Source organism: Gambusia affinis, linkage group LG21, assembly GCF_019740435.1.
Source record: "Gambusia affinis linkage group LG21, SWU_Gaff_1.0, whole genome shotgun sequence".
In the NCBI taxonomy this organism is placed as follows: domain Eukaryota; kingdom Metazoa; phylum Chordata; class Actinopteri; order Cyprinodontiformes; family Poeciliidae; genus Gambusia; species Gambusia affinis.
The window spans coordinates 10529067-10542748 of NC_057888.1; the positions used below are offsets into that span (position 1 = coordinate 10529067).

The following is a 13682-nucleotide window of genomic DNA, read 5'->3' on the forward strand; positions in this document are numbered from 1 at the left end:
TTTAATTTTTTGATAGGCTCCCCCCCTTGCCCTCCCCTGCCAGGAGAAAATAAACCACAGCGTCAAGTTCGCAGCCAATTACAGAGGGTTGCGGCCGTCCGAGTTAAAAGCAAAGGAGAACCCTGCCTCTGGCGGTGAAAACAAGACCCCCAGACAGAAAAAAGTTCCGCGAAGAGCAGGCTTCTCCGCTGTGAGGGAGAGCCATAGGCTATGGCAGAGTGATTAATTACGCTGGAGAGAACTTGTGTCGCGAGTTTCCAATAAATTAGGAACTCCGGGGACTTTTACGCACACAGGTGAAGAGTTGGATGCGCGCATTTTGAGGATACTGAAGATACAGCTTGAGGAAGGACTGCGCAATCAAAAGGCCATTTCGGGCTGTATTCATGACGTTTATCAAAACAGCGCTTTGGATAAATACCAGAGGTAAAGTCCACCTACAGACATACAGTTATATGGTCAAAAATCATGCTGAAGGGGAATCAAAAGGTAATCAGAGAATATTTGGATGTCTGTAAAAATGTCTGTGTCTATTTCATTTCTCAGGTTTGTCCATTTAATTTGCTTTAATATTTGCACAAACAAAATCGGAGAAATATGTAAACTCCATTTTTACATTAGTTTATTGCAGAATCTTAACTTAACGGTCCCGAGAAATAATAAATAGTTAGAATAAATAAACCAAGTTGTGTACATGAATAAATATTATTATTTGTCTACTATTAAATCTACAGATTTGTAATACCCATATGGTTGGAAGTGAGGCGCTTCAAATGGACGGTGGCAATTGCTCCAGCCTGGTGGTGGATGTGGATGACAGCCCGGTCTCCAGTCCTAGCTCCAGCCCCAGTCCGGACGGCCGTCGTCGCGGTGAGCTGCACCGGGCCAGGGCGCTGCAGACCGGCGCGCTCGGCGGCAGAGGACGCCCGGCGGCGGCCAACGCGGCGCGGGAAAGGAGCCGGGTGCAAACGCTGAGGAACGCGTTCTTGGAGCTCCAGAGGACTTTACCGTCTGTGCCGCCGGATACCAAGCTGTCCAAACTCGACGTGTTGATACTAGCCACCACCTATATTGCCCATTTGACTCGAACACTGCAGGAGGAAGGCGCAGATGAAGGAGAGAGCACAAAACAAACAGAAGCGTTACACTCACTGAAAGGTGAAGGATACCTGCACCCTGTAAAGGTCAGTGTTATTAATCATCATCATCATCATAAAGCTGTTTTGTCATATTGGTGAGCAGTATTATATCAGTTATTTATTTATTTATTTTTTTTGTTAAATCTTAAACTTATATTAGATTAAAATTGCTTTTCCAGAAATGGCCAATGAGATCCAGATTGTACGTCGGAGCAACTGGACAGTTCCTGAACAATCCTTCCGACTCAGAGAATCAAGGCCCGTCGTCCTCCTCCTCTCAATAGGCCTATATGAGTTGTAGCCATGAAAGCGACATGAAATTTGCATGAGCTCCAAAAACAGAAAAAAAGAAAAGAAAAACTGTCTTTCCACCACAGCTCGAAGACGATGTAAATTAATATATTGCGTGAATTTTACTGTATATAACTGTCGAACAAAATACGCATGTATTTTCTTGTTAGTTTGTGTGTGCACCATGCAGCTCCACGCATGTCCCGCGTCTGATCTCTGCAGAAATTCCGTGGAGCCCGTCATGCTTGAGCGTGCACTTTGACTTGAGACATTTGCACTAAATGCATGTGTGAATAACTTAGCATCTGTCATGTGAAGTGGTCTGTCAGAGGGCCGACAATGGAGGCTCTTTATCTCATGTTTCTTCTTTTTACATGCATGATTGTAAATGTGTGATTCTGTGAATAAATTACAAAAGAATGCAAGAAGAAAAGACTTCGAAGAATTTAAGAAAAGCATAGTTGACTAATTTGATCCATTATTTATTATGTTAACTTGTACCATTAATCTTTCTTTTTTCTTTTTTTAAACAAATGCTTTTTTTTACAGCATAGGCAATTGCATTATTTAATTTAGTCTAATATAGCTTTGGTGATATGTCAGGTAATTTATTCTGCCATCCTTAAGTAAGTATAAAAATGTTTCGAGTAGCGTCAGTAATTAATAGCAGAAATATATTAAAGGAAAATGTAAAATAAAACCATTTTATCCCGTAAATCTACATTTGAATCGCTTCAAACACCAAGGATATCAAGAGAAAAACTGTTAATAAAATAATCACTTGATATTGAACATAAATAATTATGCTAGAGTTTAAAACATTAACAAACAGAATAAGCTGTCTAATATATTTGTTATGAAGTCGCAATTTAAACATTTTGGAAAGCATAATTTTGGAGATAATTGCAACAAATGTCTGAATTGTATTTTTTTATTTTTTATTTTATAATTATTATCAGTCTTGCGGCACTTTTTGATACAAAAATAGATACTATAATGATGTCAAAGTCTTCTTTAAGCATGCATGATTCATTGTTTAGTTCCGCTTTTTGCACAATGATGTTTTCAGATGAACAAAGTTAAGCTAAAATGATAGAAATACATGTTTTACCGTCTAAATACACAACTTGGGATTTACTTGCTTGACAATTCATTCGTACCAGATATGAACTGCAGCTGTATTTTATGTATTATTATGGTGGTTTAAATGTTCAGCGTTTACAGTCCGTGGCGGTCCCTTCTGCTGCGCGTCTCGACGCAGTGCGCAGCTCTGACGCGCAGGAAGGAACAGACAGAGCGGAAGAAGTCCCACTCGGCACCGAGAATTTAACCAAAAGCGTTCCTTCCAGCAGACCGCCGTTTATTTGTACTAATACTGATCCGTTTAGGTAAGCAGAAGTGAGTTTGTGTGTGTGTGCCTGCCTTTATTTGTTTCAAATGTAGTAACTGGCGTCGTTTATGATGTGGCTGTTAGCCTCTGAATGTGTAGTTAGCACAGATAGCACGTCATCCACGTGGTTAAGGGACCACAGCATTGGTTTTCCTCTTTTCTTGCACATCTACACGTAAAAAGTCAATTTTCTTTTTTCCATCTAAAACAAAAATGTGATAACTTGGATTTTTTCTGTAATCCGGTTCGATTTATGCTTTTTTTTTTTTAAAGTCTGGATTTCAAAGTCCATGTGGTTTGTGTAAGACGTGAATGTGGACTAACAAAAATGCTATTTTGGATCAGATAATCCTGCACATTAAAATCAAGTCAAGTGTGAATATTTTTGTTGAAAAGTATGCCTGTAGCATTGAGAAGTCAACCACTTCTGTCCATGCCTACTGATAAGAGAACTAGGGCTTTCCCTGAAGGACAACAATAAATCATCCTTTTCGACACCTGAAAGGAGGAAACATGTCCCCTGTTGTCCATATCTTAATTAGAGCAGAGATCCACTGGTCAGAAAGTCATAACAGAGGAGGTAAGGTCATTTTAAAGGTTATGACCTGCTGTTGAACCTGTCCTCAGATTAGCCATGTTAGCTGTGCTCCCAAGCTGTGGCTGGCTGTACCCTCTGACCTTCAGGTGATCAGTCATCTATCCTCAATATAGTGCCTCCTCTTTCAGTAGATGTAATTCATCCAAAGCACATGATGCGCCTGACAAGGATAACGCTTGCAAAATGGAAAACTTTGTGCACTAACCTACTTCATTCTGGTGTTATTTCAGATCCTGTCAGTCTTCACCACGTGGCCATAAGGTGAGTTTATAACAACTCCCTATTGTTGTAAACAATAGTGACTACTATTGCTGTAGTGATGAGTTCACCTTTCGCCGTTTACCCATCAGACAATAAAATGGTGATAATGTGACAAACTGAAACGCCAGCATAATAAAAAGCTATTTCTGATGAGGGTGCATTTTCATTTATAAAGAAAGATAATTACTATTTTCCCCCAATAATTTAGATTTGTCATGTTGACCAGAGATGCAACCAAAGTCTGTTTCCATATTGAGGTGAGTAATCTTATGTAATTTCCTTTGATATTACAAAAATATTCATTAAATATAACAGGCTAACTTGTAATGAGGTCAGAAATGTTGAGGTCTGCTTTGTAAAGTAAGGAAAGTTTAAAAAGTAGTTTAATTCACAACTGGAACAGTGATGAAATCACCTTTTGCCGTTTACCCGTCAGACTTTAGAGTGGTGAGATGGTGACGACTGAATTTCCAGCCTCAGTTTCATCTGTAGTTTTAATTTGGAAAAAGTCAAATCATTTTGTTTGTTTCTTAATTTTTTCAAATGTTCTCTAAATTCTACAGGTGATAGGTTGCAGCTTTTTTTTTTTTTTTTTAAAGAACATCCCTAAATGCTGGTAAGTGAACATTGTTTGTATTCGGCAGGCTCATATTTCAAGTTGTAATGATGAGTTCCACCTTTATCGCCGTTTACCCATCAGACAATAAAATGGTGATAATGTGACAAACTGAAATGGCAGCACAATAAGCCATTTCTGATGAGGGTGCATTTTCATTTACAAAGAAAGATAATTACTGTTTCATTTTCCCCAAATAATTTAGGTTTGTCATTTTGGTGATCAGAGACGCAACCACTTGTCTCCATCCAGATTGAGGTGAGTAATCTTATGTAACTACACAAGTACTAATTAAATATACCAGGCTAACTTCTAAAGCATTATAGTGAGGTCATAAATGTTGAGGTCTGCTTTGTAAAGTAAGGGAAGTTTAAAAAGTAGAATAATTCACAACTGGAACAGTGATGAATTCACCTTTTTGCCGTTTACCCATCAGACTTTAGAGTGGTGAGATGGTGACGACTGAATTTCCAGCTGCAGCCTCAGTTTCACCTGTAGTCTACCTTCAGTGTTTTATTTGGAAGAAGACAAAATATTTTTGTTGCCTACCTTTTCAAATATTCTCTTAATGTTGCAGGTGATTGATTGCAGCTTTTTGTAAATGCTGGTAAGTCAATATTGTATTTATTCGGCAGGCTTACAGTTCAAGTTGTAATGGTGAGTTCCACTTTAACACATTTTCTGATTATTTTGGCAGGTGTCAGTGAGTGCACATTTGTGAAAGAATGGGTCGCTGTCGGGAGCTCAGGGAATTCCAGCGTGGAACTGTAATGGGATGCCACCGGTGCAAGAAATCCAGTCGTGAAATTTCCTCGCTCCTAAATATTACACAGTCAACTGCCAGCCGTGTTACAAGAAAATGGAAGTGTTTGGGAATGACAACAAATCTGCCACAAAGAGGTAGGCCACGTAAACTGACGGAGTGGGGGTCAGCAGATGCCGAAGTGCATCCGCTGCAGAGTCAATCACTACAGACCTCCAAACTTAGTACCAGCGAAAGGAACTCTGAATGCTTCAGCATACCAAGACATTTTGGACAGTTCCACACTCCCAACTTTGTTGGAACAGTTTGGAGCTGGCCCCTTCCCCTTCCATCCACTGATGGACTGTGCATCAGTCCATCAGCAGAGTCTGGTGTGGATGAACTTGACTGGGTTTGTAATGGTCAAAAATTCCCATATATGCACTCGTTAATCTTGTGGACAGCCTTCCCAGAAGAGGTGAAGCTGCTCTAGCTGAAAAGTGTGGACCGTCATTGAATCCTATGGATTAGGAATGGGATGTCACTTAAACTCATATGTGAGTCAAGACAGATGAGCGAATAGTTTTGCCAATATAGTGTATTACAATTCTGTAAGTTTAATTTAAGGCTGCTGTTAAATTGATGCTTGACTCAAATCTGTTATTTCTTATTTTATACTTTGTGTGAAAATGCATGCTTCTATTTGCTTTTCACTTTGCTACTGCAGGGCAATAAAGTATATTTCTTTCTAAAATGTTTTTTTTGTCTTTCAAGTCACATTTCTGCAATTGCTGCAGAATGTGTGACTTTGAATTGTGTTGCTTTTTCTTCCTACCTTACTGAATATTTTGAGAGATGTTACTCCTCTGTAATATACGCATCGGCTCCTGGTGCGAACGTATAGACAAAGCGTAAGATAATCTGGTGGAGCTCGTCCAGAGCGGCGTCTCTCCTTTGTAGACCATCCACATCTCCCAGGTCACAAGGAAAAACTGCATCAGGGGGGATAACCAGGGCAGAGGCCCCTGGAGGAGACACCAGTACAGGAGGAAGACTAAATGTACAATTAGTCAGTGAAATGCTCTCACAATATTTAAATGTACATATTACATATATCAGATGATGTAACAGCGTTTATCATGGTGTTAATTACCAGAGGAAAGTTGGTGGATATAAACAATTTCTATATTCCATGCTACCTCTACTCACTGGGTGTATTAGAAGTGTGAAAGAATATCATTAGGACTTCAGAACCCTGAAATGGACCGTATTGATAGTGAACTGCTGTCAGCTGTACCATAAAATGAATCCTGTTAACAATGTCTGTGTAGATGTTGCGCTACAATCTGATGTAAGAACCCGGTTAACTTTTTATGTTTTTCCCCTTTTTTTTGTGCAGTGTCTGGGAGTAAATGGAAAAAATATCAAATTCGTTTCAGTAAATACTTTTGGCATCCTTAAACTGTATTTACATTGCTCTGACCCATTATGTGTCCATTGTATCATGGTGCAATAAGTCATCAGTGTCAAAGTACTTTATTTTTAAAGCAGGTTATGCTTTTAATATTGTTAAAATTATCCAAGAGCTTGATTGGCCAGCAAACTAAACCCGACAGTAAATCAATTTGTCAGGGATGCTATTAAAGCAAACCCGACTAAATGCTGCACTGTATCCCAACATATGTTTATGTAACACATTTATCAGTATTTTTGTCATAATTTATTCATTTCTAGCTGTGAGACATGATCATACAAATGACCAGAAATAAACAGTGTGTGTGCATTGAATCCAATACATCAACTGGTATAACTCACACCTACATGGTGATGTAAATATGAAACTACAAATGTGCTAACTTTAGAGGAGCTAATAAAAAAAACTACCATGCTTGAGAGTGACTGAGTTTTCACACAGCAGCACAGCGATCACTGCGTCTTCCTCCAGTACTTTAGTCCTGAGGCATAGCTTGCAGTGAGCCTCGGCCAAAGAGATCCTGTGACCAAACAACAGGAAAGAATGAGCCCTGCTAAATGACAGCATTTATGCTTGGTGACGTCTTAAAATTAAAAGTGTATAGCTTAGGATTTAAAAGAATGAATCAAAGCTGATAGAGGGTGTGAGCAGCAAATATGTTCAGATTAAGAGTGTGGCTTGCTTCTCCTTCTACTTACTGAAAACAGATTTGTTTTCATAAGTTTTAGCTCCACATAAAAGTGTCACCACAGGGGAAGAGATTTGTAAACAGTTGTCATAGTCCAGTGAAAAATGGAGGAGCAAAGGTTTGAACTTGGATGCCATCTAGTGGATGGCGGCAAAATTACACTGAAAAACATCATTACTTGGGGGAAAAATGTGACATCAGGAGTAAAACAATGCCTGGTATTTTGCAGGAGAGTGCTTACAGCAGTTTGATGGAGGCCAATGAAATCTTGACTCCCTGACTCTGAGTGCGAGCTCGACGGCTCGCCATGTAGTAACCATGGATCAGTTTCTTTGCGTCAGGGCTGAGCTCCACTTCCAAACCACGAGAATGAGCCACCAGCTGAAAAACCAAACGCTTCGAAAATAAAAAAAAATGAAATAAACAATAAATCAATGAAAAGAGCATTGCAGCAGAACTCATTTGTAAACCTCCTGGTAGTCTTCGGTGGAAAACTCCCAGCAAGATGGATGAGGGTGACTTCCAGGCTGCACAGCCTGATGGAGGGTGTGGACAGCCTGGGCGACTACGCCCCGCTCTCCGACCCTGTCTCCACACTGAATGACGAGGCCAAAAGTTTCCGCTAGCTGGGCTTGCACAGGACCCATTTCCTGCTCGCAATAAAAATAAAACGGAATCAGATCTCAACAGTGCTGTTGTCAAAACGTAAGCATCACCAACAATTTATCTATAAGCGAAGAAATTATATCTTAAACTTAACGCTAAAATTTTAAAATGTGCAGATTTCGTTTATTTCTTCACATCTTCATTTTCAGACTTTTAAAGATTACTTTTCCTCTGACTCAAATTTTCTTTTTTTTTTTAAGCTTATAATAAAAAGCATTATATGTAAAAGCTTACAATAGTCATTTTCTATTATTTGCATGTTCTACAAATCATGAAACAAGTCAGCTTCTTATTTATAAGTTTAATAAAAACGATATTATAGCTTTTTGTACATCTGTACCAAATAATAGCTCAATTTAAAAATCTCTATTTTTAATTACTTAGATTTATACATTAATATAGACTAGTCATTATCTAAAGCATGTTGATGATCATAATATTTTTATGCTGTTTGTAAGAAAATAAGATTTTTTTCAGGTCTTTGGTGAGAATTTACACAAACCCCAAAGTAAGAATCACAGTTATGGTTTAAAACTATTATAGTTATTTAGATGTGAAGCAACCATTTTATGCATGAGTTAAGTGTACAACAAAATGCTAATGAATAAAATGTTAAACTACAGTGGTAAATCAAATGCGAAATATTTAGTATAAATATACAGTAAGAACCAGTGGGAGAAAATGTAGTGGTTTTTTAGAAATTGAGTTTTGCCTTTCATTAAACAGAATAAGAAATAAAGTCTTGAAACTCAAGCTTTTCTCAATACTTAGACCTAGAAAATGATGAATGCAGTTTTCATATTTTTCCAGTCTTCACTCTGTAAGATAATTAAGCTGCTCAATTTTCCTTTTATGCCATCATGTCATAGAAATAACCTCTGAATTCAGTAAAAGTCTAAAGAAATTATGTTGTCCAGACATCTTTTTGCATGACATGTCACAGCACTCACTGCAGTTCCCAGTACAGCTGAGTCCGCCCTCCCAGACCGCTGAGAGGAGTCTGTGAGAGCCCAGAAGTTGCACTGGACTGGAAAGGACAGCTGCTGGTCAGCTTCCTCTCCGTACTTCTTCCCAGGGATGAACACAGACACAGAGCGGCTCTCCAGAACTGCCAAAATAAAGGCATGCGCTCTGAAACCTTTATCAAAAAATGCTGCTCTTACCGAACCAGGACGAGGGGGCAAACCTGACTGTATGTAGTCCAGTTTGTCCTTTCTGTAAAAGCCAAGATCTCCCAGCATGCAAATGCCCCCAGAAGTGAGTAATGCAGAGCCAGCGTGGATGTTGGCGGTTCCTGCTCCATGTTCGTCTCGGGACAGCGAGGCAAACATCTCAGCGGAGGCCTGATGTCTGACCCCGCGACACGCCAGACTCAGACTGTATGCCATTAGTCTAGCACAAAAAGGAGGGGAGGATCATTGGAGTCAAGCTTTGTTTACATTTGAAGACATTACGGTTGCTCATCGACATTGTTTTTACCTGTCTAATACGAGTGTGTCAGCTGTGGCCACCAGGAGATCCAAACTGGGATTGTTTGCATCGGTTCTGGTCTGCACCAAGCTGAGCAGCAGACACAGTTTAAGTGTGTTGTACAAGCCAGGAGGAGTCAGGTCCAGCCCAAAGCAGTGAGCGACGATGGCGGGGAACCTCCAGGGAGAAGAAGCCACGCACTCCGACAGCTCCAGGAATCTGGGGGACACTTTAAGGCAGCCTGGAGGCAGAGCTGTGAAACATGACAAATCTAGAGAAACAGTGCAATACTCATACCCCATAAACTTTTTAACATCTTGTCAGCAGCTGAGGTTGGATAATCTGTTAAGTCAATAACTATAAACGTCAACTCCACCAATTAGGCCTTTATGGAAGAGCAGGAGGAAGAAAACCACAAGTAATCTCAAATAAAAACAGTAAGAAAGAAAGAACGGCTTGAAAAACTTAACATTTTGTGGAAGGTTGGGGTTGTGCACAGTGGTGGGCGGAATAGCATACCTGTAGTTTTACACAAGTATAAGTAAAGTATAAGTAAAAAGTTTCCATTCAAAAAATGAACAAATAGACAGAAAGAAAATTGTATGCCAATTTTAAAATTCAAAAACTAAAATATAAACTAATGCAAATAAAACACAAAATAAGGCAGAAGAAACTCATGTTAAGCATAGTTGCTGCCCGCCTCTGTTTGAATCATGACAAAAAGTTCAACAGATTTATGTTAGTCCTGCTCAACATGTGTGAAGATTTCTCTTATTATGTCTCTGTTATCTACAGGTCTGAGCTTTAACTCCGGGTTCATTTTGAGATTCCTTCTGCCTTACATTGTGGCTCCCATGGCTGAACACTGTTTGCCTCCACGCTCCAGGTAATGCTCGGCCACTGATGCACAAGCACAGGGATGCCTACCACCCTGTAGAGTCGACCGATTGTCATTGAGTGGCACAGTTCATCTGTGTGAGGAGAGGGAAAACAAAGCAGTAACACTCAACAGGGTTTTCATTAAAAAGACACGCGCACTAATAACAACCCCTGCCAAGAGAAACAAAGTAAGGCGCTCAGGACAAAGATTTCTCTGTGAGCGACCAGCATGGCTAGCTAATGAGTGTTCCTTGCACTTATTAACATATATGTTTAGTAATAGGAACCGCCTGTATTGGGTTCCTCCACATGACTGGGTCAACAGAATATGTTAATCCTACTGCGGAGATCTGCTGAGCTCTCATGGGTTCTGGCAGGATGATGTTATTAGAAGGGGCAGAAGCACTTAATATCACAGCATGCAGGTTAGTCGCACAAAAACCTATTTACATGAACTCACTCTTTCTACTGTTGTGTTGCACAATGATTTCATCTAGTTTTTTTTAGCTAATATCTTGTACATGGAGATGGAGATGAGCAGCTTTTTGGCATTCAAATTATGGTCCCTTGATTAACTGACACTAGTCCAGTGGGCTGGGTCAGAACTGTATCTCTTAACAGCTAGCTGCACTAGCCACCAAACTCTTTGACAAGCGATCAAAGAAACATAATTTGCTTGGCTAAAATCTGCTTGATTTGATATAATGCTAATTGCTTTGACAAATGAGAATCACATTCTTCAGATTTATCTCCAGGCGCTTTTTTGCAACTGGTCTATCTCACAAAATAAAAGAAAAACGTTCTCTGTGGCAACAGCACTATGAAATGTGGACAGATTTAGCGGTGTGAATACTTCTGTAAAGATATGTATGCATTGTTCAGACAACAGAAAGGTCACCAAAGACTTACCTCTGAGAAACAGAGTGATAGATTGGTATCTGAAAGAGCTCTGCTCTTGGCCTCTCAGAACATCCAGCGCTCCAACATGGATCAGCTCCACCAGCTGTTTGTCTGTTTCCAGAAAACTGATTAGATTAAACATGTACACACAACACATATTCTGTAAATCGTCTGACCTGGTAAGAAAGTGTCTCACCTCCTAACACTCTAAACTTCACGTCCTCCTTCAGCTGGGAGCTGCAGATAACGCAGCTGAAGTCATTTCTCACCGTGGCTGACTCAGTGGCTCCAGGTGCGTGAACTCGAATGTGGTGGAACCCTTTAAAAGAAAGCACACAGACAATGTATCCAAACTAAAGAGATATTAACACCCTTTTTCAGAGGAGAGCTTTACCATTAAACACAAAATTTATGGTGAGTTTGTACAGCTCAGAGAAGCTTGAGAGTCAGTAGTTGCTATATTTCTTTCACACGTCCTGAACTCTATTAGATGCCAAGGACAACTGATCAAAACTTTCTCCTGATCTAATCTGTTCATACTGACTTTAAACTGGTTCTTTGGGTAATACGTGTAAACAGAATTTAGGTTTAGTTCTGGCATTTAGTGTTTTTTTATGTTCATTAGAAAACCATAAAACATCAGAGGAAACATAACATAACAGGAACTTGAATAAAAATAAAGATGAAGAAGTCTGGCAAATTTGGATCCAAATATAAACAAACTGAGGAGTGGACTAAAACTTTTAAAAGTACTAAATAAGACAAAGGAAACCCACAGATGCATGTGTTCATAATTTCTTTCTGAAGTTTACCTGTAGATCCAGGGCAGTCATCATCAGTACAGAGGAATCTTGCCCCCTGGGTGTATTTCATGACCCTCGTTATGGCAATGACTGCCCCCTCCATGGAGACGGGCCTCATAGGAACGTACACTTGGTGAAAACCACTAAGGTCCAACGTGTACTCGGGGAATGGAGGAAGATGTGTAAAATTCAGAGAAACGTACACCTCGAATGAAAATAACAAGAGAAATAAAGTCTGACTTAAGCACTTTTACTTTATTCACAATATAAAATATTTATATTCGGACATTCTCTTTTTGAGGTCTCCCCAGGGGCCTCGGTCCTCACTTAGAACAACATTGATTTAGGATAGTGTTTCATAAACTAACATCCCTTGGACTTCATTATATTGTTTCTTCACAAACGCTCTCAAACAAACCTCTGAGGCCTTCAAATAAATTTTATCTTGGAACTGAGATTAAATTAACTGGATACAGAGAGAGACTTCTAAGGTTAATTGAATTATTTAATTTAATTTACCTGTATTAGAGTAGGCCCTACTAGGGGGTGACTAAATATCCAGTCTTATTTTCAGATTTGTAAAAACAGTGCCTTATTTGGCGTATCGTAAAAATTTACAATACGATTTGTGGTTATAATCAGACAAAACGCAAACAAGTCAAAATAGTAATAATACATTTCCAATAAGCTGCAGTGGTGATTACAATTTGGTTATCAATGAGACATAAGGGCATTGTCTTCATACCTGACTCGCTGTATGTATTTTGTCAGTAAGTGAGAGTGTTTTTATAGCCAAAAAACACACCTGAATGAAGGAATAAAGGCATAAAGTTAGCCTTACTGCGCGGGTTTTTATCTCACTTTAGCTAGGTCATCTTGAAGTTTTCACTTACTGACTGAAACAGACCGGTCGCTCTGAGGGGATCATGCAGAACACAGTCCCCTAGTCTAGGATCAATTTCTATTAAATCTGAAGGATTTACAAGAACCCTGAACCTGTAGACTGCCTCGGTCTGCTGGGGGTCTGATGAGGACGAGCAGAGGTTAGTTAGCAACGGTAAATAGCTTCATGTAGCCTACAGCTAAATTATTACCGTTTAGAGCTCTGCAGTCGTCCGCAAGTTTCTGAAGACCACCACTTCTGTCTAAATAAACCAGAACTGATTCTTTCAATGATAAAATGTCAGCCATTTGTTTAAAATATAAAAAGAAAATCTAGATAAAAATTTTTGTTCAACACGACGAAGTAAACGTCCGATTCGCGGCTTCCACTGAGTCCAAAGTTGGGCTAGGGAACCCATCAGGGGTCACAAATATGAAAGATTGGGGTCGTAAAGGGCTCTTCAGAAATTAACCTAATAGTAATAATAATTACGAGAAAGCATACCAAATTTAGTGATGTTGTAAAAAGAGAAATAAAAAAGATTGGAAAATAAATAAAACCAACATTTTGGCCAGTATAGCTTACTGGATAGTTATGTTAATTATAATATCTTTGTACTAATTTTAACTGACTTGTTTGAAATGCTTGCACTCAAGCCTGTACTCATTGCTTGAATAGGCTGTGTACCCTGAATAGCTACTTATCTTAGAATTTGTTGCAATCCAAGATGGTGGGAGCATGTAGATATTAAATAGGAGGGACTCCTGGTTGGCACCCTGAGGAATCCCAAACTCTAAACTCTGCTGTAAATACTTCTAAAATCTGAGAGTTGTTTCAGTATCAATATTTTTGTTTCCTTTTCACAAATCTTTTTCAGGATCC

General features: G+C 39.3%; 2 protein-coding genes and 1 long non-coding RNA gene across 6 annotated transcripts; 2 read left to right on the plus strand and 1 right to left on the minus strand.

The window, feature by feature from the left end:
* The first annotated feature begins 102 nt into the window (after nucleotides 1-102).
* Nucleotides 103-1946, plus strand: LOC122824613 (transcription factor 24-like). Its single transcript, XM_044105457.1, has 3 exons — nucleotides 103-426; nucleotides 735-1184; nucleotides 1319-1946. Exons 2-3 carry the CDS (start codon nucleotides 750-752, stop codon nucleotides 1421-1423), a joined length of 540 nt encoding a protein of 179 aa, XP_043961392.1. The 5' UTR covers nucleotides 103-426; nucleotides 735-749; the 3' UTR covers nucleotides 1424-1946.
* On the minus strand, nucleotides 956-13675 carry mcmdc2 (minichromosome maintenance domain containing 2). Of its 4 annotated transcripts, none has more exons than XM_044105450.1 (15): nucleotides 13012-13675; nucleotides 12811-12941; nucleotides 12663-12722; nucleotides 11927-12122; nucleotides 11311-11433; nucleotides 11124-11225; nucleotides 10178-10306; nucleotides 9345-9588; nucleotides 9052-9257; nucleotides 8816-8973; nucleotides 7670-7849; nucleotides 7441-7580; nucleotides 6922-7031; nucleotides 5873-6062; nucleotides 956-1091 (listed from the first exon to the last, which is right to left on the minus strand). In XM_044105450.1, the coding sequence occupies exons 1-14, from the start codon at nucleotides 13106-13108 to the stop codon at nucleotides 5896-5898; spliced, it is 2043 nt and encodes a 680-aa protein (XP_043961385.1). In that variant the 5' UTR covers nucleotides 13109-13675; the 3' UTR covers nucleotides 956-1091; nucleotides 5873-5895. The 4 variants fall into 4 exon arrangements, with proteins under 4 accessions (XP_043961385.1, XP_043961384.1, XP_043961386.1 ...); XM_044105449.1 differs by having other exon boundaries at nucleotides 7441-7595; XM_044105451.1 differs by lacking the exons at nucleotides 12663-12722; nucleotides 12811-12941 and having other exon boundaries at nucleotides 7441-7595; nucleotides 13012-13129.
* Nucleotides 2379-6825, plus strand: LOC122824614. Its single transcript, XR_006369539.1, has 7 exons — nucleotides 2379-2818; nucleotides 3649-3679; nucleotides 3888-3936; nucleotides 4243-4295; nucleotides 4501-4553; nucleotides 4873-4902; nucleotides 4993-6825. It is a non-coding gene; the product is annotated as an uncharacterized LOC122824614 (long non-coding RNA).
* Nucleotides 13676-13682: the final 7 nt, after the last annotated feature.